At 37.4% G+C, this 26,901-nt stretch overlaps 1 protein-coding gene across 11 annotated transcripts in view; it reads left to right on the forward strand.

The window, feature by feature from the left end:
• The window catches only part of Tanc2 (tetratricopeptide repeat, ankyrin repeat and coiled-coil containing 2), a 332,046-nt gene that overhangs the window by 177,290 nt on the left and 127,855 nt on the right, over positions 1 to 26,901 (forward strand). For all 11 annotated transcript variants that reach the window (XM_036197446.1, XM_036197448.1, XM_036197449.1 and 8 more), the window contains 3 exons: positions 1,771 to 1,919; positions 7,723 to 7,909; positions 20,668 to 20,931. In XM_036197446.1, the coding sequence (XP_036053339.1) occupies positions 1,771 to 1,919; positions 7,723 to 7,909; positions 20,668 to 20,931 (600 nt within the window). The remainder of the gene's footprint in view (positions 1 to 1,770; positions 1,920 to 7,722; positions 7,910 to 20,667; positions 20,932 to 26,901) is intronic.

The raw sequence follows: 26,901 nt of genomic DNA on the forward strand, positions 1-26,901 counted from the left end.
AAAGAATTATAGCACCTAAAAACAGCCTAAAGGAAAATTACACACACCCACACACACACACACACAAACACGGAGAGAGAGAGAGATACAGATATGGAATTTGTATATGTATATATATGTAAATATATAATCACCACAAAGTATTTTAGGAAATGGAACATTTTACATTAATTCTAGTTCTCCTATCAAAATACTTATTAATTATGATGGGGGAAAGTATAATTTTAAAATAGAAAAATCTGGCAGACACTGGCATAACAAAGTGATCAAAGTTACCATAGCAAAGCTTTTTTGACATTTCTGCCAAAACATATATAACCTGGACTGAATCAAAGGTAAATTGAGGAACATTGTACTAAACACCTGGACTGTAAGCCTTATAGAGTCAAGGTCATGGCAGTTAACAGTAAAGCACTGTTTTGGAGTTTTTAAAATGAACTGATAGGGCTGGAGTGATGACTCAAGGGTTGAGAGCACTGGCTGCTCTTCCAGAGGACCCGGGTTCAATTCCCAGCAACCACATGGCAGCTCACAACTGACTGTAATTCCAGTTCCAGGGGATCCAATACCTTTACACAGATGCACCAATGCAAATAAATAAATCATTTTTTAAAAATGAACTGATAACTAAGTGAGTTGTGTAAAGCTAAAATGCCCCCTTCTGCTCCAGAGCATGTCACCAAGCAAACATTCAAGCTTGGGTTCATGATGGGGCTGAAGTCATAGCAATGGGAAGAGTTAGGATCCTGATTTCTGTGCTAGCTTGTGAGTTATACAAAAGAATGCATTTATAAAAAATGCATAGCTTTGGAGGATGAGGAGAAATCTATAACTTTTATATGGCTAAATGGGGGAAGATTCTTAGTACTATTTTGAAACTTCATCAAAGGTTGAAATTACTTCAGAAATAAAAGGAGTACTTTCATGAACTCTTTAAAAAGAAAAACCATCAAAAGAACTTGAATGAAATAGCCATTGTGGCTAAAATGTAGATCCCAAGAGTGAAACTGTGCTTGAAAGCTACTGGTCAAAAAACAGGAACATTTTTCTGTTTGGCATGTTACAAAAAACATTTCTTGGGGGCTGGAGAGATGGCTCAGAGGTTAAGAGCACTGACTGCTCTTCCAGAGGTCCTGAGTTCAATTCCCAGCAACCACATAGTGGCTCACAACCATCTGTAATGAGATCTGGCACCCTCTTCTATGTACATAATAAATAAATAAATCCTTTAAAAAATTTCTTAAATTCAAGTATTTCCTGTAGATAGATTGAGAATAATCTCAGTAGATTGTGTGTGAAAAATACAATCTTTAAAAGTAGGGAAATCAAAGGCTTGGAGATGGATCAGTTAATAAGGGTTTACTATGCAAACAGGAGTACCTGAGTTCAATCTCCCACCCACATAAAACCCTGTCATGGTGGCACATGATTGTAATCCTAATACCAGGGAGGTAGAAACAGGTAGATCTCTAGGACTAACTAGCCAGTCTTTCCTAGTCAACTTTCCCAAGTACTACTGAAAGACCCCCATCTCAAAAACAAGGTAGATGGCTCCTGAGGAACACCTGAGGTTTACCTCTGGCCTCTACACACACGAACATACATGAACCCACACAGAAGTTTAAAAATTCAGCTAATAGACTGGAGCATTATAATTTTTGAAATTAAGAGTGTGAAAGCTAAAGAGAAAAACCAAACTGAATATAAAAGCAGTAACAGAACTAGACCATTTTATTTTTAAGGTTCATGTTTGCTGTCTTCTTGCTCCAGGTGATGTTGAACAGGAACTTGGGCCACCTCCATCTGTAGATGAGGCAGCAAACACACTCATGACTCGTCTGGGTTTCCTCCTTGGAGAGAAAGTCCAGGAAGTACAGCCAGGTGACCAGTACAGCATGGAGGTACAGGATGAAAATCAGGTAAGCTATGCTTTGTCAATTTGGTAAACAATGCAAATTAGCATTTTATAGCAGGAAGAGATTTAGGAATCAAGGTAATTGTAGCTTCATAGAAGGAGTTCGGTAATATTCCTTCTGCTTTTATTGTGTGGAAAAATTTAAAGAGTGTTGGTATTAAGTCTTCTTCGAAGATCTGGTAGAATTCTGCACTGAAACCATCTGGTCCTGGGCTTTTTTTGGTTGGGAGACTTTTAATGACTGGTTCTCTTTCCTTAGGGGTTATTAGACTAATTAAATGGTTTATTTGGTCTTGTGGTACCTATCCAGAAAAGTATCCATTTCTTTTAGATTTTCTAGTTTTGTGGAGTAGAGGTTTTTGAAGTATGACCTGATGACTCTCTGGATTTCCTCATTGTCTGTTGTTATGTCCCCCTTTTCATTTCTGATTTTGTTAATTTGGATGCTCTCTCTCTCTGTCTTTTGGTTAGTTTGGATAAGGGCTTGTCTATCTTGTTGATTTTCTCAAAGAACCAACTCTTTGTTTCATTAATTTTTTGTATTGTTCTCTTTATTTCTGTTTTATTGATTTCAGCTCTCAGTTTGATAATTTCCTGGCGTCTGTTCTTCCTGGGAGACTTTGCTTCTTGTTCTAGAGCTTTCAGGTGTGCTGTTAAGTCACTAGTGTAAGATTTCTCCAACTTCTTTATGTGGGCATTTAGTGCTATGAATTTCCCTCTTAGCACTGCTTTCATAGTGTCCCATAAGTTTGGGTATGTGGTATATTCATTTTCATTATCTCTAGGAAGTCTTTAATTTCTTTCTTTATTCTTCCTTAACCCATTGGTGATTCAGTTGAGCATTATTCAGCTTCCATGAGATTGTAGGTTTTCTGTAATTTTTGTTGTTGTTGAAATCTAACTTTAAACATGGTGGTCTGATAGAACACAGGAAGTTATTCCAATTGTTTTGTATCTGTTGAGATTTGCTTTGTGGCCAAGTATGTGGTCGATTTTAGAGAAGGTGCTGAGAAGAAGGTATATTCTTTTTTGTTCGGGTAGAATGTTCTATAGATATTAAGTCCATTTGAGTCATAACATCAGTTAAGTCCATTATTTCTCTGTTAAGTTTCAATTTGGCCAATCTGTCCAGAGGTGAAAGTGGGGTGTTGAAGTCTCCCACTATTAGTATGTGGGGTTTCATATATGATTTAAGCTTTAGTAATGTTTCTTTTACATATGTGGGTGCCCTTGTGTTTGGGGCATAAATGTTCAGAATTGAGCAGGAAGAGAAAGATGATGTGGATATGTGCTCATTCTGGAAGGAATGATATCAATTGTAAGAATTCATTTTGAGGCCTAGAATATAACTTAATTTTCCATGATCACTCTATTTCTTGTTTGTGTTTTATATATGTAAAAAAAATGAAAAAAAACTAATGAATTACTAAGTAACAAATAAACTACTCAAATGACAGAATTGAGGGGTTAACACTGCACTGAGAAATTAGAGTACACACTATTCCCAAGTATATGTGCATTATTGGCAGATTAATGATATGCTGAGCCTAGAGCAGATCTTAATCCGTTTCTAAAACTACCAATTCTACCACAGTAGAATTAATTACAAAGTAACTTAGAAAATGACAGCTAAAAGTTAAATATCCCCAAATGCTATTAAATAAAGTGCTTCTCAGCAGCCTTTGAATCCAGGAAATTAGAAAAGATTTCAAACTGTCGCATGAAAGCTAAGTATAATGTATAGGATATAACAAGACTACTTTTGAATACATTTATTAGAAAAGTTGAAAACCTGAGAAACTAATGGTCTGAGTATCCATCTCAGAAAGCTTTAAAATACTATTTTATAGTTAACTTTCTTTTAGATAATGTCCTACTTTTCTGTCACCTTCACACAAGTTAGAGTTATCTGGGAAGAGAAATCTCAGTGAGAAATGCCTTTGTCAGATTGCCTGTAGGCCAGCCAGTCTATAGGACATTTTCTTGATGAATGATTGATGTTAGGGCCCAGCTCACTGTGTGTAATGCCACCCCTACCTGGGCTAGTGGTCTGAGATTATATAAGAAAGCAACATAGCGGGGTGGGGTGGGGTAGGGAGAACAGTAGGCAGCACTCCTCCATGGCCTCTGCTTGAGTTCCTTCCTCCGGGTTCTGCTTTGAGTTTCTCCTCTGACTTCCCTTCATGATAAACTATAACTGTAGGCTGAAATAAATTCCTTCCTTCCCAAATTGCCTTTAGTTTTTTTCTCAGTAATAGAAACCTAACTAGTTCAGTGCCTTATAGTGAAATATTTTATTCAGGTCTGGGGAGGCCTTGTCAGGTCTTGACTTATCCATATCCTTGGAACCAAACCTAGGGCCTTATACTTGCTAGGCAAGTGCTTTACCGCTGAGGTAACTCCCAGATAATTTTCGTTTATTGATATTTATGTCAGGTTAGCATGTGACTGTCCTAATAATTACCACTATCATGATACCCTCCTTTTTCTTATAGCCAACTACTTCATCTTTTTCTACAAAGCCACGTTTCTTCAAAGATGATAAAAATTAGTCATTTTGCTCTAGATACTCTTCATGTCACTGTGATTTCAAATCAAGTCTCAAGTATGTAGACTTTGCCTTACTTTTAAATATACTTGTAAGACCACATCTCCAAATAAACCTCTAAAGCATAAGGCTGGGAAATAGCTGGTGGTAGAGTGCTTGCCCAGCAAATGAAATGTCCTGTATTAATTTCTAGCCTCTCACCAAGAAAGAAAGAAAAGAAGGGTGACAAGACAATAGGAATTTTTGTAATACTTTGTAAGCTGAAAGTGCCATATAAATAAAAAGTATACAGTATGATTAGTCTGTAAAATGTCTAAGACTATGGCTTAGAAAGTTATTTCATTACCTTCATATTTTTGATAGCTTCATTTTCATATTTATTATTATTACATTTATTATTTGTGTATGTATGGCAGAAGTATGGCACTCAGAGGACAACTTGTGTGAGTTAGTTCTTTCCTTTCACTGTGTGGGTCCCAAGAATCAAACTAAGTCATCAGGCTTGGCAGCAAGAGCTTTTACTGTCTCCCTGGTCCCCATTTTCACATTTCTTTCTTTTCTTCATGTTAAATCTGTGTGGGTGTTTTGCCTGCATGTAAGAAATAAGTGAAAATATATAAAAATATTTAAAAATGGTTAAGCATTACATAAATGTAAAAAAAATGACAATTGTAGCTTCTTGGAAAATATTTTTAGCTGTCTTCAAACCACATAAAAAGTGGCTCTACTGACCACTGGAATTTGTAGACTAGAAAGATTATTAAGAACTAAGAGGTCATTATCTTTGGTAACTTTCTTCTGAGCTAAATGCATTTTGACAAAGATGGACTAGCATTCAGGAAGACCCTATAGTGAAAATGTTCCAGATTAGTACTATGGTGACGGAATCTAACAGGCAGGTTAAAATAGATCATTTTCTGTAAAAGAACAATTACTGAAAGTGATAATTAGCCTCAATAATTTTATTTTCTTCTTCCAAATCCCTAAGGTGTTAGGATGAATGTTAGGAGTTGTATCTCCAGTTAGCCTGCACTTTTTAAGTATGATTGAAAAAAAAAGTATTATGTTGCACAAGTGTATGTGTGTGCATGATGTGTGAATGTATAAAAGTACATGTGTGGAAGAGCACATGTACAGCCATGACTGCATAGAGAAGTCAGAGGACAACTTTATGGAGACATTTCTCTCTTTCCATCATGTGCGTTTCAGAGATCAGACTCAGGCTTACACAGCAAGGGCTCTTATCCGTTGTGCCATCTAACTAGCCACTCAACCTGTATTTATGTGGAACCTTTAAAAGGTCCAGATGGTGAACTTCATTTTGCTCCCTCTGGAGAATGGTAAGGACAGTTGGAAAACTGCTAAAAACTTGTAGAGTTGTAATAACTTAATTAAATACCCATTTGGCCTGCAGCATGGAAAAGAATAGTTATATCTTGTTCACTAGCCTCCATATATAAATCTAAGGGCCGTGTTTTAATTCTTAAGCCTTGAACCATTTTTGAGTATCTAAACAATTACAGATTTTGCTTTTCTATCTAAGGCTTTTAAAGCATGTATTCTATGACACTTGCTTTATTTTGTTAAATATATATAAAATCAGGTGTTTGGGCTTAGCCTTCACATGACCTATGTTATGTACGTGATATACTGCCTGTTGACAAAGTATACTTAGGCCAATATCCTCGTGCCCTAAGATGCCAGGGGTGATCCCCTCTCCCACAGTGCCAAAACCCTGTGTTATATTTGTGAGCTATGCTACATGTAAGGGAAATGGACACCTAGCCCTTAAAAAAAAAATTGTGTGTTGAATTTTGAATTTTTAAGTTGAGGTGCTGCAGGGCTCAGTATCTGTTGGTCTTACAAGTGGTTTTGCTGCACTCCCACTTAAAGCTGTTGCTCTAGTGACCAATGAATTATAAAAATCAGAAGTTACAATGAAATTGAAACTCCCCTTTTTCTGGAGAAATACTATATAGTAGAAGAACGTTACCTCATAGATTTTGAGGGCTTATTTCATTGTAAGGAAAAATCAGTTCCTGATAATACTAATATGATTAAAAGGATTTATTTGGTTATAATGTGATGATACTGTTACTTTTGTTTACGTCAAATGCGTCTTTTATGACCAGGCATAGTACAGAAACTAAAATCCAACACAGATTGAACATAGATAATTAAACATAGGGGATTGCATCCAGAAATCCTTATCAAATTAGTTGAAAGTTATTACTATTCTTGCAGTTAATAATCAATGCATTCTCTAGTTATTAAATGTAGATTCTCAATTTCAATAAAGAAACTATTGATGGGGACTATATGTAAAATATTTGAAAGGCTTCTTTCAAATTTAATATTTGAACATGTTAAAATTTATCATTAGTGCTTCTTCAAGTAATTTCATCTTTGATCACTTATGACTTTTATAAGGATAAAATTACTTTAGTGCTTGACAAAAAACTACTTTTATTCACTACATCAGTAATTTATTTGGGTAGAAAGAGATGAAAAAATGGATCTCTCATTTGTTGGACAAACCAGAATATATTACTACCAACCTTTTGGTAATTTTTAATTCCTTCATATTAAAAACTTACCAAGGAAAGCCGGACATAATGGTGCACTCAAGTAATAGGAGAAATTGGGAGGTAGCGGCAAGAGGGTCAGTAGTTCAGGGTCATCCTCCTCCTGAAACTTAGAAAGGCGGTAATCTCAGGTATAAGATTTTTTTCAAAATATAAATTTATCTTTACACATAATTACTTTTTACAAGAATTGATTTTGTGTTAAATAAACATCGTTTACTCTGTGTTAATAGAGAGGCTTATAGAATAAGGTATTTTGCTCTGCATTCATGCCCTGTGCATCAGTAAGACCCTTCTTTTCATTAAGAACTTTCTTATTTCTCCTTAGTTGCAGAGTCATTCTTTTTCTAGCCAAAGAACATTTTTAACAAGACAATGTTCCAAACCTTCTGAGAAGCTTCATTGATTGGAAATAGCACTTTGTGTTTAAAAAGACATTTCTGTTAGTCTAAAGCAGAAAAACTTGCCACAAGTCTCTGTTCATGTTAAGTGGTCAAGTTTAACCTTAATTGTAGAACATGGGATCTCATTGTAGAAAGCAAAAACAGTTGTAAAGGCTATGTGGATATTATTTGTTGATTTTTTTTTAAATCAGGTTATTGTTTGGCCTTGAGATACATTTTAACAGCTTGTCAGTTAGTTGATCTTACTTTGTACTGACTCTGATTTTTCAGACCTCAGCAATCACCCAGCGGATAAGTCCCTGCTCCACCCTGACTAGCAGCACTGCCTCTCCACCAGCCAGTAGCCCCTGCTCCACGCTCCCGCCAATCAGTACAAATGCAGCTGCCAAGGACTGTAGCTATGGGGCTGTCACCAGCCCAACCTCCACCCTAGAAAGCAGGGACAGTGGCATCATTGGTGAGTTTCTTGTTATAATAATCATTTTGTACCTTTTATTTTTTTAATTTAAGTTTAAGGTTTTTAAGAGGTATATTTTGAGATATGTATATAAACTTGTTCTTTTTTTAAAATGTTGAAGTGATAATGGTCGACAAAATGAGAAACATTCATTTCTATTTAATCACTTTTTTTAGGCCTTATTTGATAAGATATACACTGGTTTCTGTAAATTCCATATTTTGTCTCTTCTGTCACAGTAGTTGTCCAGAGAAGTTAATTCTTCACTAATGTAGTAGAATTTTGTGAAAACAGAGAAAGGAGATTAAGATTAAAGGGCTAAAGATCTGCAATTTGAGTTGTCCTGGGGTATGTCTGTCTTATGTGTGTATCAATCCTTTGATGAGAAAAGCCCCTTCTGACTATGTTTTCCTTATCAATAGGACATCCTGTTTTCTGCCCTTAACAAAGTAGAATAAATTTGTTCTGTTGCTTATGATTCTGGGACCTTAGACCGTTGTGTTCTTATGACAAGAAAAAAAAACAAAAACAAAAACAAAAAAACCATATGCTATGGGTTACTGTGGAGACATGGTGCTCTGAGCCTAGGTAGTTTACTACAAGGTGGTTTACTGCCGAATGCAGCCTAAAAGCGTGAGCCTACAGTAGGCAGAGTAAATGATCTTCCCCTCCCTCTCCAGAGCAGAACTCAGCACTCTGGTCATCTCCCCCCCCCCCCTCTCCAGCCCACCTCAGGGATTTGCTGGCAAGCCAGCATAGATGAAATGGGAGTTCCACGTTCAGTGAGACAATGTTCCTCAAAAATTAAGAATAATGGCCTCAGGGGCATGAGAGCAGGAGAGCTGGCTCTGCCCCTCGCCAGCTGCAGCTCTTAGAAAAGTGGACCCTGAACCTCACCTGGGCAACATAGTAAGCTGGCCCTGGTGGTATGGGTGTGAGTGAGCCAGCCCTGAGGGAATGAGAGCAGGAGAAATGGCCCTACCCCTTTACTGCCTGCTGCATTGGGTGAGCTAGTCTGGGCAGTGCTGGAGAGCTCCCCCTGGTGATAAGGATGAAGGAGAGCTGGCAGTCTGACCAACCCAGCTACCTACCCAGACCCAGAACCAAGACTGGGAGTTGGCCCATCCCAACATCCATCCCATCTATGATCTGCTGGAGCATATGAAGGGGCTGGTCCTGCAGATCCAGAGCTGCAGGACCTCTGTAACCCAGGGTAAAACAGAATACCCAAGAGGAGTCCCAGTGAGGAACCAGTATTGACAGTGTAGCAGAAGCTAGAAGCCTGGAACCATACCAGTGATTCATTATAATACACACTTATAAGTGAAGATGTGGGGACTAAAGGGTATACTGTGTGACTCACTGTGTCACAGTACAGCTTCCACAATGAGATTTTTTTTTTCCTTTTAAATTTTATTTTCTTTTATCTTGGGTCGAGGAGAAGTTGCAAGGGCAGAGGGAAGATGAATGAGATCAGGATGCATGATGTGAAATCCACAAGAATCAATAAAAAGTTTTAAAAAAGAATAAATCTAAATTTCTGTTTCTTATACTGTATAAAACCAAAGGAAGATGAATGAGATCAGGATGCATGATGTGAAATCCACAAGAATCAATAAAAAGTTTTAAAAAAGAATAAATCTAAATTTCTGTTTCTTATACTGTATAAAACCAAAGGAGATCAGTGACCTTAATATGAGGCCTAAAACTTTGAAATAAGTAGAGAAAAACATGGGGAAAATAAACTGAGAATGTACATGAGTGCAATCACTATGAATATATGTAACACTCCCCACCATCACCCATAAAAAGACATGTTATATTGTCCTCTGTACAACTCAGGGTATACAGCTAAAGGAATCTCAGTCAGCGCACAGTAGGGATTCTCCAAAGCCTGTGCTAGTCAGAGAAGACAAATGATGCCGTCAGCCAAAGTGACTGTCAACAGGTGAACAGATAAAGATAGTTGTAACACGAATTCCTAGACGGTCTTTTAATAAAAAACCTGGAGTCTGATATTGGGGTGACAGCTGAAAGATCAAAGAAGCGGAGCAAGCCACAGCCACCACCTCTTACCTCACCAACTCCTCAGCCTAAAAGAGCTCCAGCTGAAAGGGCTTCAGCTGAAAAATCCTTAGCCGAAAGACAAGCCTTTAGGAGGGAAATGTAATGAACTGCATCTTTTAAAATATATTTCCTTTAATAATTGGGTTATTAAGTATGTTTTAACAAATAGTCTAAGATACATTCTATTCAGATCAGAACAGTAGCAGTATAAAGAAAGCTATGTTTATACTCTGAGAAGAGAAAATGTCTTGGTAAAGAAAGTTGGCCTTTATTCCTGAATGTAAGTGTATTTTCTGTGTGTGTATTTTTTGCCTGACAAGCAGACAGTCAAGAGTGTCCTAGTCTAGAGCTCACATTGCATAGACTAAGGAGGAAGTATAAAATACAGTTAAGACTGAGCAATCACCTTGGAGTAACTGTGGTGTAGGAAGGCCTGGACAACAGCCCCAACAAGACCCCAGACTTAAAACAATAAATGTGAATCTTCATAGAGCTGTTTCTCTGCAAGTCACACTTCTGATCTTAGAAGAATAAAAGTCACTATTACACTCAGAGGTCATTGCCAAATTGCCAAAGTGAGTTTCTGTTGAGCAATGTGGTTTCATGAATCCTTCACTGGTAGTAGAGATTGCAGTTGCATCATCCTGCCAGCACCATCAAGACCTGATTCTGATACTTCAGGGAGAAACTGAAGCAGCTTAGAAAGCGGTCATTGACAAAGGAAGAACTCGCAAAAATGAAACCAGAGCGAGAAGCTACATATTTTGCAATATTCAAGAAGATATTTGCAATACATGATGTGTTCCTGTGTCGTGTTACACCACATCCTATTTTAAGAAAAGATTTAAATCTTCATATCTTCTTGGAACATAGTCAAGATTTGAGTGTGTGAGAAAGAAGAAAAATGAAGATTTCTTCAAAAATGGGATTAAGTCAGGAGCTAGAGTAATTGCTTCAGGATTGATTGCTTTGGGCATAAGTGAACATTCCTTCTAGTCTGTCATTACTGAGTTGGGAATGTCTCTGTTGAAGCCAGATGATAAGATCCTCCAGAATACAGAAGGTGACTGCAATAGGATTGGGTCTTCATTGTATGCTTTAGAAACTCAGGGTTCTACAGATACATGCAAATGAAATTATAATTAAGAACATTAAATACTTTCCATTGGCAACATAGAGAACAAAACTTGAATGTAAGCAAGTGTTTTAAAATATTTTTGTAAAAACAAGGATAATAAACTTTTATGAGGAAAAAAGTAAACCAGCATTGCACATCTAAAAAGCCCAGCATTCAGGAGGGTAGGAAAGGAAGGTTGAAGGTCTAGGCCACCAAGGGCTACACAGCAAGACCCTACTTCAGAGGGTAAAAAGTAAAGAAAAATAAAAAGTTCCTTTAAAAACTTTTATTTATTATTTGTGTATGTGCACGTGTTAAGTAAAAGTTATTTTGATTAAGTTACCAACTGCTAGATTTCTGTCTAGACTCCAGAAAGTTTGGCTGTTAACCAACCCTAAGTAAGCACTTAGGGATAAGAAATAAATGGGGAAACAAATGTTTTCTATCATTCAAGGCTGAAGAGTACTGTACATGCAAATTCACATTTATCCTTAGACAAAATTAGTGTTTTTCTCTTCCTGGGTTGTAAGTATAGAGTGTGATTAGTATTCCTTTGTATATGCAGATTAGTCTGTGTAAAGCTTTTTCTTCAGTTTATTACTTGCCCTTTATCCTCAATCCCTTCCATTGTAGGTATTCGAATATGTTTATATAACTTCTTAGATTTTAATGTAGCCTTTCAAAGTATATATTGCTGTGGTGTGTGTGTTTGTGTATTTGTGAAATACACAAAGTGGCATGTTAAATTAATATAAAACTTTTTAAAGAACTATATAATAATACCCATTTTTTCTGACTACCTCAAGTACACTACGTGTACATTCCTCGCATTCATTTATGAACATTTAGCTTACCCCCTGCCTCTATCATTTGTTCACAGCTGTCCTCAAATTTATAATTGATTTCTGGGTCATGTGGTTTATGATTAGTTAACTTTATAAAGTGTGGCAGAGTGTTTCCAGAAGTGTATAAAGCTTCTTTTCTTTTTTTCCTCATATCTTTGTCATTACTTCCTACTGTAATTCCAAAAATTTCAAACTATGAGTATTTTAAGATAAATTTACACCAAATATGTTTGACTACAAGATCTCATCTGAACTATGAGGTTGTTTATAGTCTTTTCCTGCTTACCACTTATATTTATAGATTTTATTAGAAAAATGTTATTATATTTCATACTAAGATGCTACTCCCCAATCATGTATGTAATTTTATATATGATTCTTAACCTTTCTAAAATTAGAAAATTTCTATATTCTGTAGCACAACTGATTCAGAGTTTCATATATGAAATTGTAAACCTGGGTTATTTGACTTAATAATCTTTGTTAATCCAATGGTTATAAAATTGTGTCTCGGGTTGGGGATTTAGCTAAGTGGTAGAGCGCTTGCCTAGCAAACACAAGGCCCTGGGTTCAATCCTCAGCTCCAAAAAAATAAAATAAAAGGTCTCTCTTTACTTTGCATTTCATATATAAACTTCCCATCCTATGCAAAAGAAAAAAGCTACATAAAGCCTTTGAGCACAAAGAAAGCAGCAAGTATTATAGGTGGGAGAAAAATGAGCCACTAGAAACAAAATCAAACAATAGATAAATAGCAGAGCTGGAGCAGTGCAGTACCCCCAAAGCCAGAAAAGACAAAAGTGTGAGGAAGGAGTGAGTCTTGTGATGAAATAATAAAGACTTGTAGACCCCAAGAACTATGAGAGTGATTAACAAATGGAATTGACTGTTTTTTTTTCTGTATTGGTTTTCTTTTAAGGACTATCAAATCAGGGCATTTATATATGTTGTGGCTAGTATGAATGTCATGGCAATAAGTATATCTCTGCTACTTACAGTATACATGTCAGTGCATGGATTCACCTATTTAAAATAGATATTGAGTAGGTAAAAAGCATGTAATAGCCGGGCGGTGGTGGCGCGCGCCTTTAATCCCAGCACTGGGGAGGCAGAGCCAGGCAGAACTCTGTGAGTTCAAGGACAGCCTGGTCTCCAGAGCGAGTTCCAGGAAAGGCGCAAAGCTACACAGAGAAACTCTGTCTCAAAAAAACAAAAACAAACCAAAAACAAAAAAGCATATAACAAAGTATTGGTAAAATTATTAAGGCCACTCCACGCAGTTAAAAGGGAGGTTTATTTTGTGGGGTAACTTACAAATGAAGGGGTAGGTTGCAGGGTCTGGCAAAGGTATAGCGCAGTCCGGTGATGTTCTCTGGAGAACTCTTGCTCCGTCTACCTCCAGCGTCCAGCATCCCGGAACCAAGAGAGAGCCCTCCTCTCGATCCTCGGTCTTCCACTTCCTCCTCCACCCACAGTGTGACCATTACCGAAGCCTCAATGGGGGTTGGAACTTCCAGGCCAATGCTGGGATGGCTATCCACTACAACAAAGTTTTATAATACAAAATCAACACAAAAATAAATTACACGCCTATATCCTAACAACTAAAAAATTCAAAAATAAAATTAAGAAAATAGGTCCAAAAATTATTACAAAGGAGAGCTGGGAAGATGGCTCCACTGATAAAGTACTTTCCATGCAAGCATGAGAACAAGTTCCACCTCTGCTACAGTGATGTGCTCCTTTGACCCCTGGACTGGGGAGGCTGAGACAGGAGGATCCCTTGGAGATTGCTGGCCTAATTGATGAGAGAGCCTGTCTCTCAAAAGGTGAAGAGCAGCTAAGCAAGATACCCAACATCAGCCTCTGGCAAGCATGCCAAAATATTTAAAATCCTATTTATAGTAAACAGGAAACTAGAAATGCCTCAATTTTTAAATGCTATAAATATGTAAATGTCTTCTCTGGAGTCCTAAAAACTTTCAAATTACTAGGTATTTTGATCCTATGTGGTCTTGATTCACCTTAAATATGATACTGTATCAAGAAAGCATTCTCTAATGGCATCATATCTTCCTTCACAGTGCTTCCTTCCATCATAGTGCTCCTCAAGTCTGAGGTGGGAAACTGTCAAATACTTGCAGGGTAATTTTATATTTGTAATTTGTATTGATATAATTTTTAGCATAAAATTTTGTACTCCTAATTATAATCTATCACTATTACATTAATTTAAACAATAATTTTTATAACCCCAAGTTTTTCTGGGATAAAATTGTTGATATATACATATAATCCTTTTTAAAATTTTTATAATTAATTTAATTTTACATATCAGCCACAGATTCCCCTGTCTTCCCTCCTCCTGCCCTCCCTGCAACCGTCCCCCTCCATTCCCATCTCCTCTAAGGCAAGGACTCCCCTGGAGATTCAGCTAAGCCTGGTAGATTCAGTCTAGGCAGGTCTAGTCTCCTTCTCCCTTCACCCAGGCTGAGCAAAGTGTCCCTGCATAGGCCCCAGACTCCAAACAGCCAGCTCATGCACTAAGGACAGGTCCCGGTCCCACTGCCTGGGGGCCTCCCAAACAGTTCAAGCTTATCAACTGTCTCACATATTCAGAGGGCCTGACCAGTTGGGGGCTCCTCAGCCATTGGTTCATAGTTCATGTGTTTCCACTAGTTTGGCTATTTGTCCCTGTGCTTTTTCCAATCATGGTCTCAACAATTCTCGCTCATACAATCCCTCCTCTTTCTTGCCTATTGGACTCCCGGAGCTCCACCTGGGGCCTCTGCAGCCTCTTCCATCTGTCACTGGATGAGATTTCTACAATGGCAGTTAGGGTGTTTGGCCATCTGATCACCAGAGTAGGTCAGTTCGGGCTTTCTCTCAACCATTGCCATTAGTCTATTGTGGAGATATCTTTGTGGATTTCTGTGGACCTCTCTAGCACTTTGCTTCTTCCTATTCCAAGGATAGCCAAAAAAAAAAAAAAAAAAAATGCTGTACAATAAAACAACCTCTGGAGGCATCACGATCCCTGACTTCAAGCTCTACTATAGAGTTACAGTAATAAAAGCAGCTTGGTAGTGGCATAAAAACCAACATGTGGACCAATGGAATCGAATTGAAGACCCTGACATTAATCTGCACACCTATGAACACATAATTTTTGACAAAGAAGCCAAAACTGCAGTGTAAAAAAGAAATGGTGCTGGCAGAACTGGATGTCAACATGTAGAAGGCTGCAAATAGATCCATATCTGTTACCATGCACAAAACTTAAGTCCATGTGGGTCAAAGACCTCTACATATAATTTCTAACATTCCTTTTTCATACCAAGTTTCGATTAGATCCTTTTGGAATGGATGTGTAGCAAATGATGAACTGAAGTGTGAATCCATTTTGGTTTCTGCCTTTTATTTACCTGAAAATCACAGTTCCCTTCAGAAGATTTTAAATCTTTAGTCCCCCTTTCAGTCAAATCTTGGTATTATTTTTCTTCTTTTAGTCTTGAGTTTTTTGAAATAACTGATTTTATATCTTAATATCATTTAGCACCTACAGACTAAATTTCTGTGGCCATATTCTTTGTTCAATGGTTATGTTTCACTTCTGTAGCCAAAAAGCAAAGTTAACAGCTTCTCCTTTGTTCCTGGAGGAATATTTAGTCCAGCAGAATGTTATGTTCTTTATTTCATCCAAGTTGCCCTCTGAGTCATTTGCTGAGTGCTAGATAATTTGAATTAGTTTTTCGTGCCTTTCTCGTTTGTTTTCAGAAATGTGCAGGCTCACTACTAAGTTTTATAGTTCTGTATTCTCAGCTCCATTATCTTTCCAAAGTGTCTACTTGTAATACTTAGCATTAGAAGATCTGAAGTAGTCATTGGGCTATATTTATATAGCAAGATGTATTTTGTAAAATAATCTGGACACTTTGTTCATTGAAATGATTTAAAAGACCAAATGACATTTTTCTTCATAATTAACCTGACAAGGTTAGTAACCACTTTGTTAAGCAGAGATTGTGGTCCAGATATAATCTTTGAATCCTTATACTGTATTGTGATTCTATAAGAAATCTATAGAGAACTAATAGGATCAGATCACTGAAAGGCTATATAACCTTTGTCAGAAAGCACTTATTACAAAGTCTTTCATAAAGGTACTGGAGAACAGAAGAGAGTGCAGATGGGCACAAGTGGACCTAACTACTTCCAGATGAAGCTCTCCACTATTCCATAATCACTTGTGCTCTGACCTGAGTATAAACCACCAAGATTTGTACAGACAGAGAGCTTGCTGTCACAGAGAGCTTCTAGACATTTCTACTGAAATTGGTGATGCCCTCTGGCCACATAGCCAAAACAGGCTGTCTAAATCCTTCAGGTATAAGCTATTAGTAAACAGCTAGTCCTGCGTGCACCAAAAGAAGTTTCAGACTTTAAACAGCACATATCCACTTTCCTTTGTCTTGGTTAGTAGCCAGTACCAAGTTTCTAAGCATCTATGGAGATAAGCATAGAGTGGTGCAGTCTGGCTGTATAACTATGTATACTCTACTATAATAAAGATAGGATTTCTTCTTAGTCTTGGGAAACTTAGATTAAAAGGTAATTGCTCCCAGGGTGTCTTAGTAGGGCTACTGTTGCTGTGATTAAACACCACAATCAAAAGCAACTTGGAGAGGAAAGGATTTATTTGGCTTACATATCCAGAGTCACAGTTCACTCCTGGTACCAACTTCTTTCTTCAGTTTTTATTGCTATAAAGAGACACCATGTTAATGGCAACTCTTATAAATGAAAACATTTATTTAGGGGGCTCACTTATAGTTTCAGAGGTTCTGTCCATTTTCATCATGGCAGGGAGTATGGCAGCATGCAGGCAGATGTGCTAGAGCTAAAAGTCCTTCATCTTTATTCAGAGGCAACAGGAAGTCAGCTGACAGTCACACTGAGAGAAGCTTTAGCAAAAGAGACCTCAAAGCCCACCCACCTAATAGTGCCACTCCCTTTGGGGGCTGTTTTCTTTTCTTTTTGTTTGTTTGTTTGTTTTTCGAGATAGGGTTTCTCTGTGTAGCTTTACACCTTTCCTGGATCTCACTCTGTAGACCAGGCTGGCCTTGAACTCACAAAGATCTGCCTGCCTCTGCCTCCCGAGTGCTGGAATTAAAGGCATGCGCCACCACCGCCTGGCATGGGGGCTATTTTCTTTCAAACCACCACATTGCCAACTAGTCTAAATTAGTCAAAGCAAGTGACCAAATTTAGTAAATATGGAATTGTTATCTAGAGTAGCTGAGAGCTGGGAAAGAATCATGTCAGTAACTGTTCTCATTTGTTGAAATCCAAGAATATTATTGAGAAGGCTGCCTTCTAAAAAGCTGAAAGTTCAAAGTCTGTTTATTTTTATGTGGTAGCCTTAAAAAGGAAGTCTAATTGGTCTCTTCTACTTGTTTTCCTAACACAAATAAAAAACCTTTCCCAGACTTACAATACCTGAATATAATATGATACTGGGAGCTATGTAAACATTTTACCAGTACTGACATATATTTTAGAACTTCACTTATATATCTCCAAAATATGTCATCATGTATATTTTTTTCAAAGTAAATTATTTCTTTACTTAAATGCTTACCCAGGTAACATATATATTTATACCCTAGGTATAAATATTTTTAGTACAAGTACTATAAAAATTGCACTGAAGAATGAGCACATTTATTTTCTGCATCTTGTTAACATTTGCAGCATCCTCCAAAACTGCCAGAGCAGCACAGCCATAAACAGAGTTTACTGTTCCCTGTTTCTCTGTGATTTGGGAAAGATGGTAGTAGGGATTAGCCTGGGTCCTCTCACTTGTTTTCTCCTTTTATCAAGTGGAATTATAAAGTTGACACTAAGTTGTTTGGTTGTTTGTTTTTTTTTTAAGATTTCTTTATTTTTATGTGCATGAATGTTTTGCCTGCATGTATGTCTGTGTTTCATGTATGTTCTTGTTACCGATGGAGGCTAGAAGAGGGTGTAGGCAGAAGTTTCTGTCCCATCAGCACCTCCCAAATACCTGGCAGCCACTTACTTACCAAATAATTGACTCAGAGACTTAATATTACTTATAAATGCTTGGCCAGTAGCTCAGGCTTATCACTAACTAGCTCAGACACTTAAATTAATCCATAACATGTGGTTAGCTATGCAGCTTGGTATCTTATCTCAGTATGGCATTCTCATCTTGCTTCCTCTGCGTCTGGCTGGCCCTTCCTCTTCCCAGCATTCTTAGTTTGGTCACCCCGCCTATACTTCCTGCCTAGCTACTGACCAATCAATGTTTTATTATTAACAATGAGCATAATCCACAGCAAGAGGGTGTCAGATCGCCTGTGACTGGAGTTCTGGATAGTTGTGAGCTACCATGTTACATAACTCCAGGTACTGGGGATGGAACCCAGATTCTCTGGAAGGGCAGTCAGTGCTCTTAACCACTGAGTCATCTTTGCAGCTCTCTGGTACTAAGTTTTTAAATTTAAACATGAAAATAAAACCCTGAAAGTATAGTAGCTACCCTCTAGAAACATACAATCTGGTGCAGAAAGTAAGGCATTATCAACAAAGGAATTGCTACAGTATTAGTAAGTGGTTAAGACCCCCCCCCAATAGTTACTTAAAAGGCACTTGCTTTCTAATAACAGTAGGCAAGATGCCTAATTTTAGCAAGCATCATTTCTTCATGTGTACAATGAGAATAGAAACACCAGTCCTGCTTAGAGTGTTGTATTGATAACCAAATGGAATGTACATTTACACAATTTAAAAGTTAGAAGTAGAGCTGGTTTGTAATTTGGTGTTAGAACATATGCTTAGGTATTACCACACCCAAAAAATACAAGTTACAAAATATTAAATGTGAATTTATTGTTATTACTATTATTAAAGCTTATCTAGTAAGAAATAACTATTACTTAATTCATATCTCAAATTTTCTGAGTGTTATTTCCTTACTTCTTAGGGCCCTGAGTCATTTTCAGTCCCTTATTTGTTCTCCATGCTCTCCTTTTAAAAGAGTTTCTCAGTTCCACAGCTGCTTTCTGTTTTAAAGTTACCACTACCTACTTCATCCTTGGTTTCTGCTTACCTTGATTTATCCTTGTTTACAAAGACTGGCCAAGATACAGGAACACAATTTTCCTTGCTTCATTTTGTTAGCTGCCTACCTTTGATCATAAGTTATACATTTCTTATGGCTTTTACAACTGATTACTATGTATGAAATAAAAGGTACTAAATATGAGGATTTGACTTCCAACATTCACAAGTCCCCAAAAGTGTTCAGTGATAGTTATAATTTCATTTCTTCTGAGGGGCTCTACAATGTGTACCTCTTCTCTGGTTTCATTTTAGTTTTGCGACAGGGTCTAATTCTTTGTGTAGCCCAGGCTGGCCTACTGTGTAGCCCAGCTGGCTGTGAAATTGTCACCATTCTCCTTTGCATCCCAAGTGGTACAGACCTGAGCCACCACTCTTCTCTCCCTCAGTTCTCAGAGTTGGATGTTTGATTTTGTCACCTTTTCTAGATGAGTTCCTTTTTCCAGATCTTCTTCCTTTGTGTGGTGAAAAAAAAAAAAAATCTTGGCTTTTTTTTTTCTTAAAGAAAAGTTTAGATTTTATTTTTAATTCATCTTCTTTCGTACCACAAAATCTTGAACTCCACTTAAATTTACAGAAAGAAAACTTCACTAAATAGGATTATGGAAATTACCTCCTCAATTTCTTTCTTTGCTTTGGCAATAGAAACCTTCAAATTATATGAAGAGAACATGAACTAGGTATAAAAGTCTCCTGGGATGGTATGTTTCATTCTTTTGTAGTTATTACTAAAAATTCAGTCATGTAGACTTCACTGGTTTTCATCTTTTCATTTCTGGGGTTATGAAATGTTCCTATTCACGTATAATTATTAGTAAGACTAGATATAATTCCAGAAGACCTTTCGGGTTTTGATTTAATTAAAATCATTATTCTTTAGCAAGCCACTTACAAGTAATATGAAAGGATTAGGACTGAGAAGAGTTGGATAAGGAAGGCCTGTGTCGCTTCCTTATTTGATCAGGTTCTCTCTACTGTATTACTTTCTACTAAGTCACTGTTTATTTTAGTCATGTGGTGTGTGTGTGTGTGTGTGTGTGTGTGTGTGTGTGTGTGTGTGTGTGTGAACATGAGCCAGGAACTAAGTTAAGTAGGGAAAAGAAAATGAGCAGGATAGTGAGTTTGGAGGGACTGTTGGTACCCTCTGGCAGTCCATGAAAACATGCAAGTTCATTTTTGGTAATTCTAAAATTTAGCGTTGTTGGACCTTGTTCTCAGTCCCTTGGCACTGGTACATGAATTTGCTTGTTTCATTTAAATAAAGTGTTAAAAAATATATGTAAGATACGATTGTATGGTTGGGGATTTAGCTCAGTGGTAGAGTGCTTGCCTAGCAAGCACAAGGCCCTGGGTTCGGTCCTCAGCTCAAAAAAAAAGAAAAAGAGAGAGAGAGAGAGAGAGAGAGAGAGAGAAGATACGATTGTATAATGGTTTCAGTTATTTAAACTTCTAGGGGCAATTGGACATAGTAGCTCTGAAAGATAATGTTAGTAGTATTCTCATCTACTAATGAATTTTTAATCATAAACTAATTTTTTCTTTTGATTTTTTTTTAACACATTTGTTTTATACTTTTTTTTCAGCTACATTGACAAATTATTCGGAAAACATGGAGCGTACAAAATATGTTGGGGAAAGCAGTAAAGAATTAGGATCTGGAGGAAACCTAAAACCATGGCAATCTCAGAAATCCAGCATGGACTCCTGTTTGTATCGAGTAGATGAAAACATGACTGCCTCCACATACAGTCTGAATAAGATCCAAGAGAGGAATTTGGAAACGGTTTTATCCCAATCAGTACAGTCTATTCCTTTGTATCTCATGCCTCGGCCAAATTCAGTAGCAGGTAAGTTTTTTTTTTTTTGTTTTTTAGACTATTTTGCTGAATATGTAATGAATTAAAATAAGACAAGTCATCCATTTGTGTTTCAGTAACATCTATATGTCTTTGAACCTAAGAGAAAGTTCATCTTCATGAAGTGGTTTCCTAGTTTTCCTCCTGTGATTTGCTAAAACATACAACAAAATCAAAAAGAGGGCCAACAAAGTATATAAATGTAGAATGAAGTGTTAAACAGTCTTGTTAATTTAAAAATCAAACAAACAAACAAACAAAAAAACCCAGAGCCAGATATCGGGGTTAAAGATCAGAAGAATAGGAAAAGCTGGAGCTAACCTCACCTCACCAGCTCCAAAGCTTCCAGAGAGACCTACTTCCTGTATACTCAGGCCTATATGCCTTCTGTTCTGCCAATTCATTTCTTCTCTCTACCCAGCTATATCACTTCCTCTTTCTGCCCAGCTCAGTCACTTCCTGTCTATCTGTACAGACCTCCAGACCTTTATGGTTAGTGCTGGGATTAAAGGTATGTACCACCACGCCTGGTTCTGTTCTCAGTGTGGCCTTGAATTCACAGAGATCTAGACTGATCTCTGCCTTCTGAGTGAGGATTAAAGGCATGTGCTACAACTGCTTGACCTCTATGTTTACTTTAGTGGCTGTTTTTTCCCTCTGATCTTCAGATAAACTTTATTGGGGGACACAGATAAAATATCACCACATATAAACTAGTTAGTCTTATTGTTTGTAAAAATTTTAAGGACTATGGTGTAGTTCAGTGGTGTAGCATTTATATAACATGCATAAGGTTTTGGGTTAAATTCCCAGTACTGCAACAAGAATTTCAGTTTGAGGTTTTAGCTTTTAAAACTTAAATTTTAATAAACATTTTTAATCACAGCATATTGGTACAGTTTGAATATCAGAAGTCATCATCCATTGTTTGAAGGTATAACAAGTGAGCCAACAAGAGACACAGCTTCTTCTTTCTCTCCATTCATATTTTCACAAAACTCTTGTTCTCTTAGTATAGAAGACCAGGTACTTTCATTTCCCAATTCAAAAAAGGATGATAAGGAGGATAAGTATCTGAAATACTATGTCATTTTTTTTTCCTCAGTGACTACACAGGAGTGATGTCAGGGATATTTTTAATACAGCTATGTTGCTATTTAATAAATCAAACCAGGAGTTTTACAGAAATAGCCTCCTGGCATTTTCAAAATGTGTCATCATCTGCACTTTGTCCAGACTACAAAATAAAAATTTTATTTGTCTTCCCCTCTCTCCAAATTAATTCCTGAACACAAATATTTCATGATAAGGAATAATAAAACATTTATTGTCATTAGACTTGCTTTCCAAGGATATTAGATCTACAGCCAGTTGTGGTGGTACCCACCTATAGTTGCAGTGTTCTGGAGGTACAGACAGAAGGGTCAGTAATTGAAGGCCAGTCTCAGCTACATAGTAAGTTCCAGACCAGCATGAGGTACAAACACAAGACTCTTGCAAAACAAATGATGAAATAATTCATTATGTTTGTGCTGGCTTCTTGCCACTCATTTTCCTTCCCTACCTGTTCTTTTGGTTCTGGCCTCTGGGGATCAGCATCTGTTATGAGGTATGATGATGAAGGAATGGCTTATCTAGAAGATTTTTCGCCTTTATATAGTGACAGCAAATTTTCTCTCTGAGGTCTCTCTAAATAAAGCATATTGATTCTCATTTAGTTACAGTGCTTCTCATATTGCAGCCAGTCCCATATATCACCTGGCCCCCTTCATGTTGGCCTGTGGAAGTTGGTATTAGGGAACTGAAATATGTTTGTTTTCTGCTACTGCTTTTTCCCTGAGTGATAAACTGGCATTTCTGACCCTGAAGTTTTTGTCGTCTTTCCATCATCCAGATTCACTAAGTAAAGTATGAGATCCTTCACAGTCTATGATTATGAAATACAACTTACAACCAGAGCCACAAAATTAGATGGAGTGGCATTGCCAAGCATTGATGGGAATGTTATGCAACTAAAATCACTGTACATAAATGATGAGAGTATGTTATACATTGGTATTATTAAAGCTAAATATATATTACCTAAAACCTAGTGATTGTACTCAGAATGTCTGTGAAAAATAAGTGTTCACAAACAATATTGCTTACTGGTTGAAGGACAGTGAGTTTATTTCTGTTGTTAATAGTGCTGCTTTGACCATGTGTGAGTCTGTAGACATACATGTATTCATTTCTCTTAGGTAGGTACTTAGGAGTGTACTTGTCATTCATATGTTAGATTTTATATTTAACTTTTTAAGAACCTGCCATACTATTTTACAAAGTATACAAAATGGCCGTGCCATGTTACATTCCTAACTAGCAGTGTACTAGGGTTCCTGTTTCTCTACATCCTTTCCACAATTGGCATTTGTTTTACCTTTATGATTGTAATTAATGAATGGGAGGTGATAATTTGAATATGGATTTTATTTGCATTATGCAAATGATTAATAATACTGAGCTTATTTTATGTACTTACTAGTACTTAATCTTTTTTTTTTTTTTAAGTGAAATCATTACTCAGAACTTTGGTACAGCTTTTGATTGAGTTGTCTGCCCTCTTACCGAATTTTTAAAAAAATATATTTTTTCTGACTATAAATGTGTTTGAGCCGGGCGGTGGTGGCGCATGCCTTTAATCCCAGCACTTGGGAGGCAGAGGCAGGCAGATCTCTGTGAGTTCGAGGCCAGCCTGGGCTACAGAGTGAGTTCCAGGAAAGGCGCAAAGCTACACAGGGAAACCCTGTCTCGAAAAACCAAAAAAAAAAAAAAAAAAAAAAAAAAAGGGTTTGCAAATATTTTTCTCACTTTGTTGATCATCTTTTAATTTTGTATTGATATATTGTAAAGCACCAAAGTTTGAATTTTGTTTAAGCCTATCAAAATTTTTAGTGGACATTGATCTTGGTAATGTCTTTTCATTATTTTAATTGCATGTGCATTGTTTATATTATATGTTATAACACTAGTTTCTCTGTGTCATTTGAGTTTCTTTTTTCATCTAATTTTTTAAAATTATTATTATTATTATTATTATTATTATTATTATTATTATGTGTTTTAATTTTATACATCAGCCATGGGTTCCCCTGCCCTCCCTGATCCCGCACTCACCCCCACCTTCCCCCCAGTCCCTCCCCTCCATTCCCATGTCCTCCAGGATCAAGACACCCCTGGGGATTCATTTAAACCTGGTGGATTCAGTACAGGCAGGTCCAGTCCCCTCCTTCCAGGCTGAGCAAAGTGAGCCTGTGTAAGCCCAAGGTTCCAAACAGCCAGCTCATACACTAAGGACAGATCCTGGTCCCACAGACTGGGTGTCTCCCAAACAGTTCAAGCTATTCAATGGTCTCACTTATCCAGAGGGCCTGATCCAGCTGGGGGCTCCACAGCCGTTGGTTCATAATTCATGTGCTTCCATTCGTTTGGCTATTTGTCCCTGTGCTTTTTGTAATCTTGGTCTCAACAATTCACGCTCTTGCAGTCCCTCCTCTTTCTCGATAGTTGGACACCTGGAGCTCCACCTGGGGCCTGGCCAAGGATCTCTGCATCCACTTCCATCAGATATTGGATGAGAGTTCTAGCACGACTGTTAGGGTGTTTAGTCATCTGATCACCAGACTAGGTCAGATCAGGCCCTCCCTTGACCACTGGAGTTTCTTTTAATTCAAGTTTGGAGAATATTTCCTTCCTCTACATACTTTGTGTCTCCCTTTCCCTTTCCTTCTCCCCAATCTTGAAACAAAATTATATTATCCTTAATCATTATGCCAGGAGATCACAGCAGTGTCATTTTTAAGTCTTTGTAGCTAGCAGAACACCTACCCAGTCTGACATCTTTAAAGGAAAATGAAGGTCTAATGAGATGGCTCAGCTAGGATAAGCATTTCTCTTGCCCAGTTAGATCCACAGAACCCACTTGGTAAAGAGTGAAAACCAGCTGTCACTAGGTGGCACACATAATAAACCACTCAATAAGTAAGTGGATAAAGTTAGAGAAAAAGAAAAACATGAATGTACCATTAGAGGCCAGATAGGATGACCCTGAAGAATTAGGATCTTACACTCTTGGAATAGTATACATGGCAGTGTTGAACAAAATACTTTATCAGGTAATTCTTACAATCAGTGTTGGTTGTATTACAAACATGTTTACTGTTACTCAGAGGGACTCAGTGGTCCGACAATGGTTTGTTTTACATTGTTTTCTGTCTCTGGAAACCATGGTTTTATTCTGCTCCCGCAGAGACAGGAAAGTGAGCTGTGAACCAAATGAGTAATTTTCAAACATTCAATGGACTGTAAATTTAAAATGTTTCCAGAATGTAAGGAAATAAAGTTACTTTTGTAGGGAATTACCCTGCTAAGTATATAATGTATAAGAATCTGATAAAACTACAAAATCTGGTAGTTTAAATAATATCTCTAAATCAATTTTAAGTTAGTTTTCTTAACTCAGGAGAGTCTGTCTTTACATTTTACCTCTGTCTATATACATACATATTTCACAATCTTTTGTTGTTATTGTTGTTGTTTTTGTTTTTTGAGACAGGGTTTCTCTGTGCAGCTTTGCACCTTTCCTGGAACTCGATTTGGAGACCAGGCTGGCTTTGAACTCACAGAGATCCACCTGCCTCTGCTTCCCGAGTGCTGGGATTAAAGGAGTGCGCCACCACCACCCAGCCACACAATCTTTTTAATATGTACATAGAAATGGTCCCGCAAACTGAGGAAGGTACACTTCCTTGATAATCCAGAATCATTAGAAGCTGGGTGTAGTAGCACATACCTTTAATCCCAGCACTCAGGAAGCAGAGGCAGGTGGAACTCTGAATTAGAAACTAATCAGGCCTAGAGGGCCAGTTCTAGGACAACAAGGGCTACACAGAGAAACCTTGTCTCATAAAACAAAAAAAGTAACCAAGGTTTTCAGATAGGAAATAGGGAAAAAATAAAGTATATTTATTCTTCTTTATTTTATCAAAATGTTCAGTTTGCATACAAAAAAAAAATAAGCTTCATTTTATTCTCATATGTTTTGCCCATACTCATTCCTCATGAGCCTCCCTCGTCCCTACTTACCAGTGGTTTCTTGTGTTCCCCGAAATGGTCTCCTTCCTACTCTCATAGAAAATATTTTTTAAAGATTTATTTATTAATTATGTATACAGTGTTCTGCCTGCATGTATGATTGCAGGCCAGAAGAGGGCCCCAGATCTCATTACAGGTGGTTGTGAACCACCATGTGGTTGCTGCAAATTGAACTCAGGACCTCTGGAAGAACAGTCGATGCTCTTAACCACTGACGCATCTCTCCAGTCCTCATAGAAAATATTTTTAATCAAGGTTCTACATGCAAGAGAAAATGTGCAATATCTGTCCCTCCCATTTTCCTCTCTTTATCCATATGCTTATGCAGTTCTTACACATAGCCCCAGGCATCATGTAAAGGGGACATGGATGTCAGAAATAAAAGACTGTTCAAATACAACTTTTAAACATCCCTTCTTTTTAAACTTAATATGAGTAATGCAAAGATCAAATAATGTTAAATAACCATGTGCACTACTACATTGACTGCTGGGTGTGCTGACTCACCGGTAAAATTAGCACTTGGGAGGCTAATGCAGTCTAATGGTCAGTTTGCAACCAGACTGGGAGACACACTTAGCAAAGCACTATCTTTACAAAAAAAAGTTAAAATACCATTTATGTCACTTTTAAAACTTGGAGAAATAGTTTCTTAAGTGAGTCTTGCTATGTTAGGTATTTCTGCCTACTTTGGGAAGAAAATTACCTTGCCTGTAGTCCCAGAACTTGGAAGTGGGAAAATGGGGAGTACAAGCAAGAAACAAGCCATCTCCTCAGTTACCTCGTGAGTTTAATGCTGACCCTGTCTTTAAAAAGAAAGAAAATCCT

Source organism: Onychomys torridus, chromosome 8 (assembly GCF_903995425.1).
Source record: "Onychomys torridus chromosome 8, mOncTor1.1, whole genome shotgun sequence".
In the NCBI taxonomy this organism is placed as follows: Eukaryota; Metazoa; Chordata; class Mammalia; order Rodentia; family Cricetidae; genus Onychomys; species Onychomys torridus.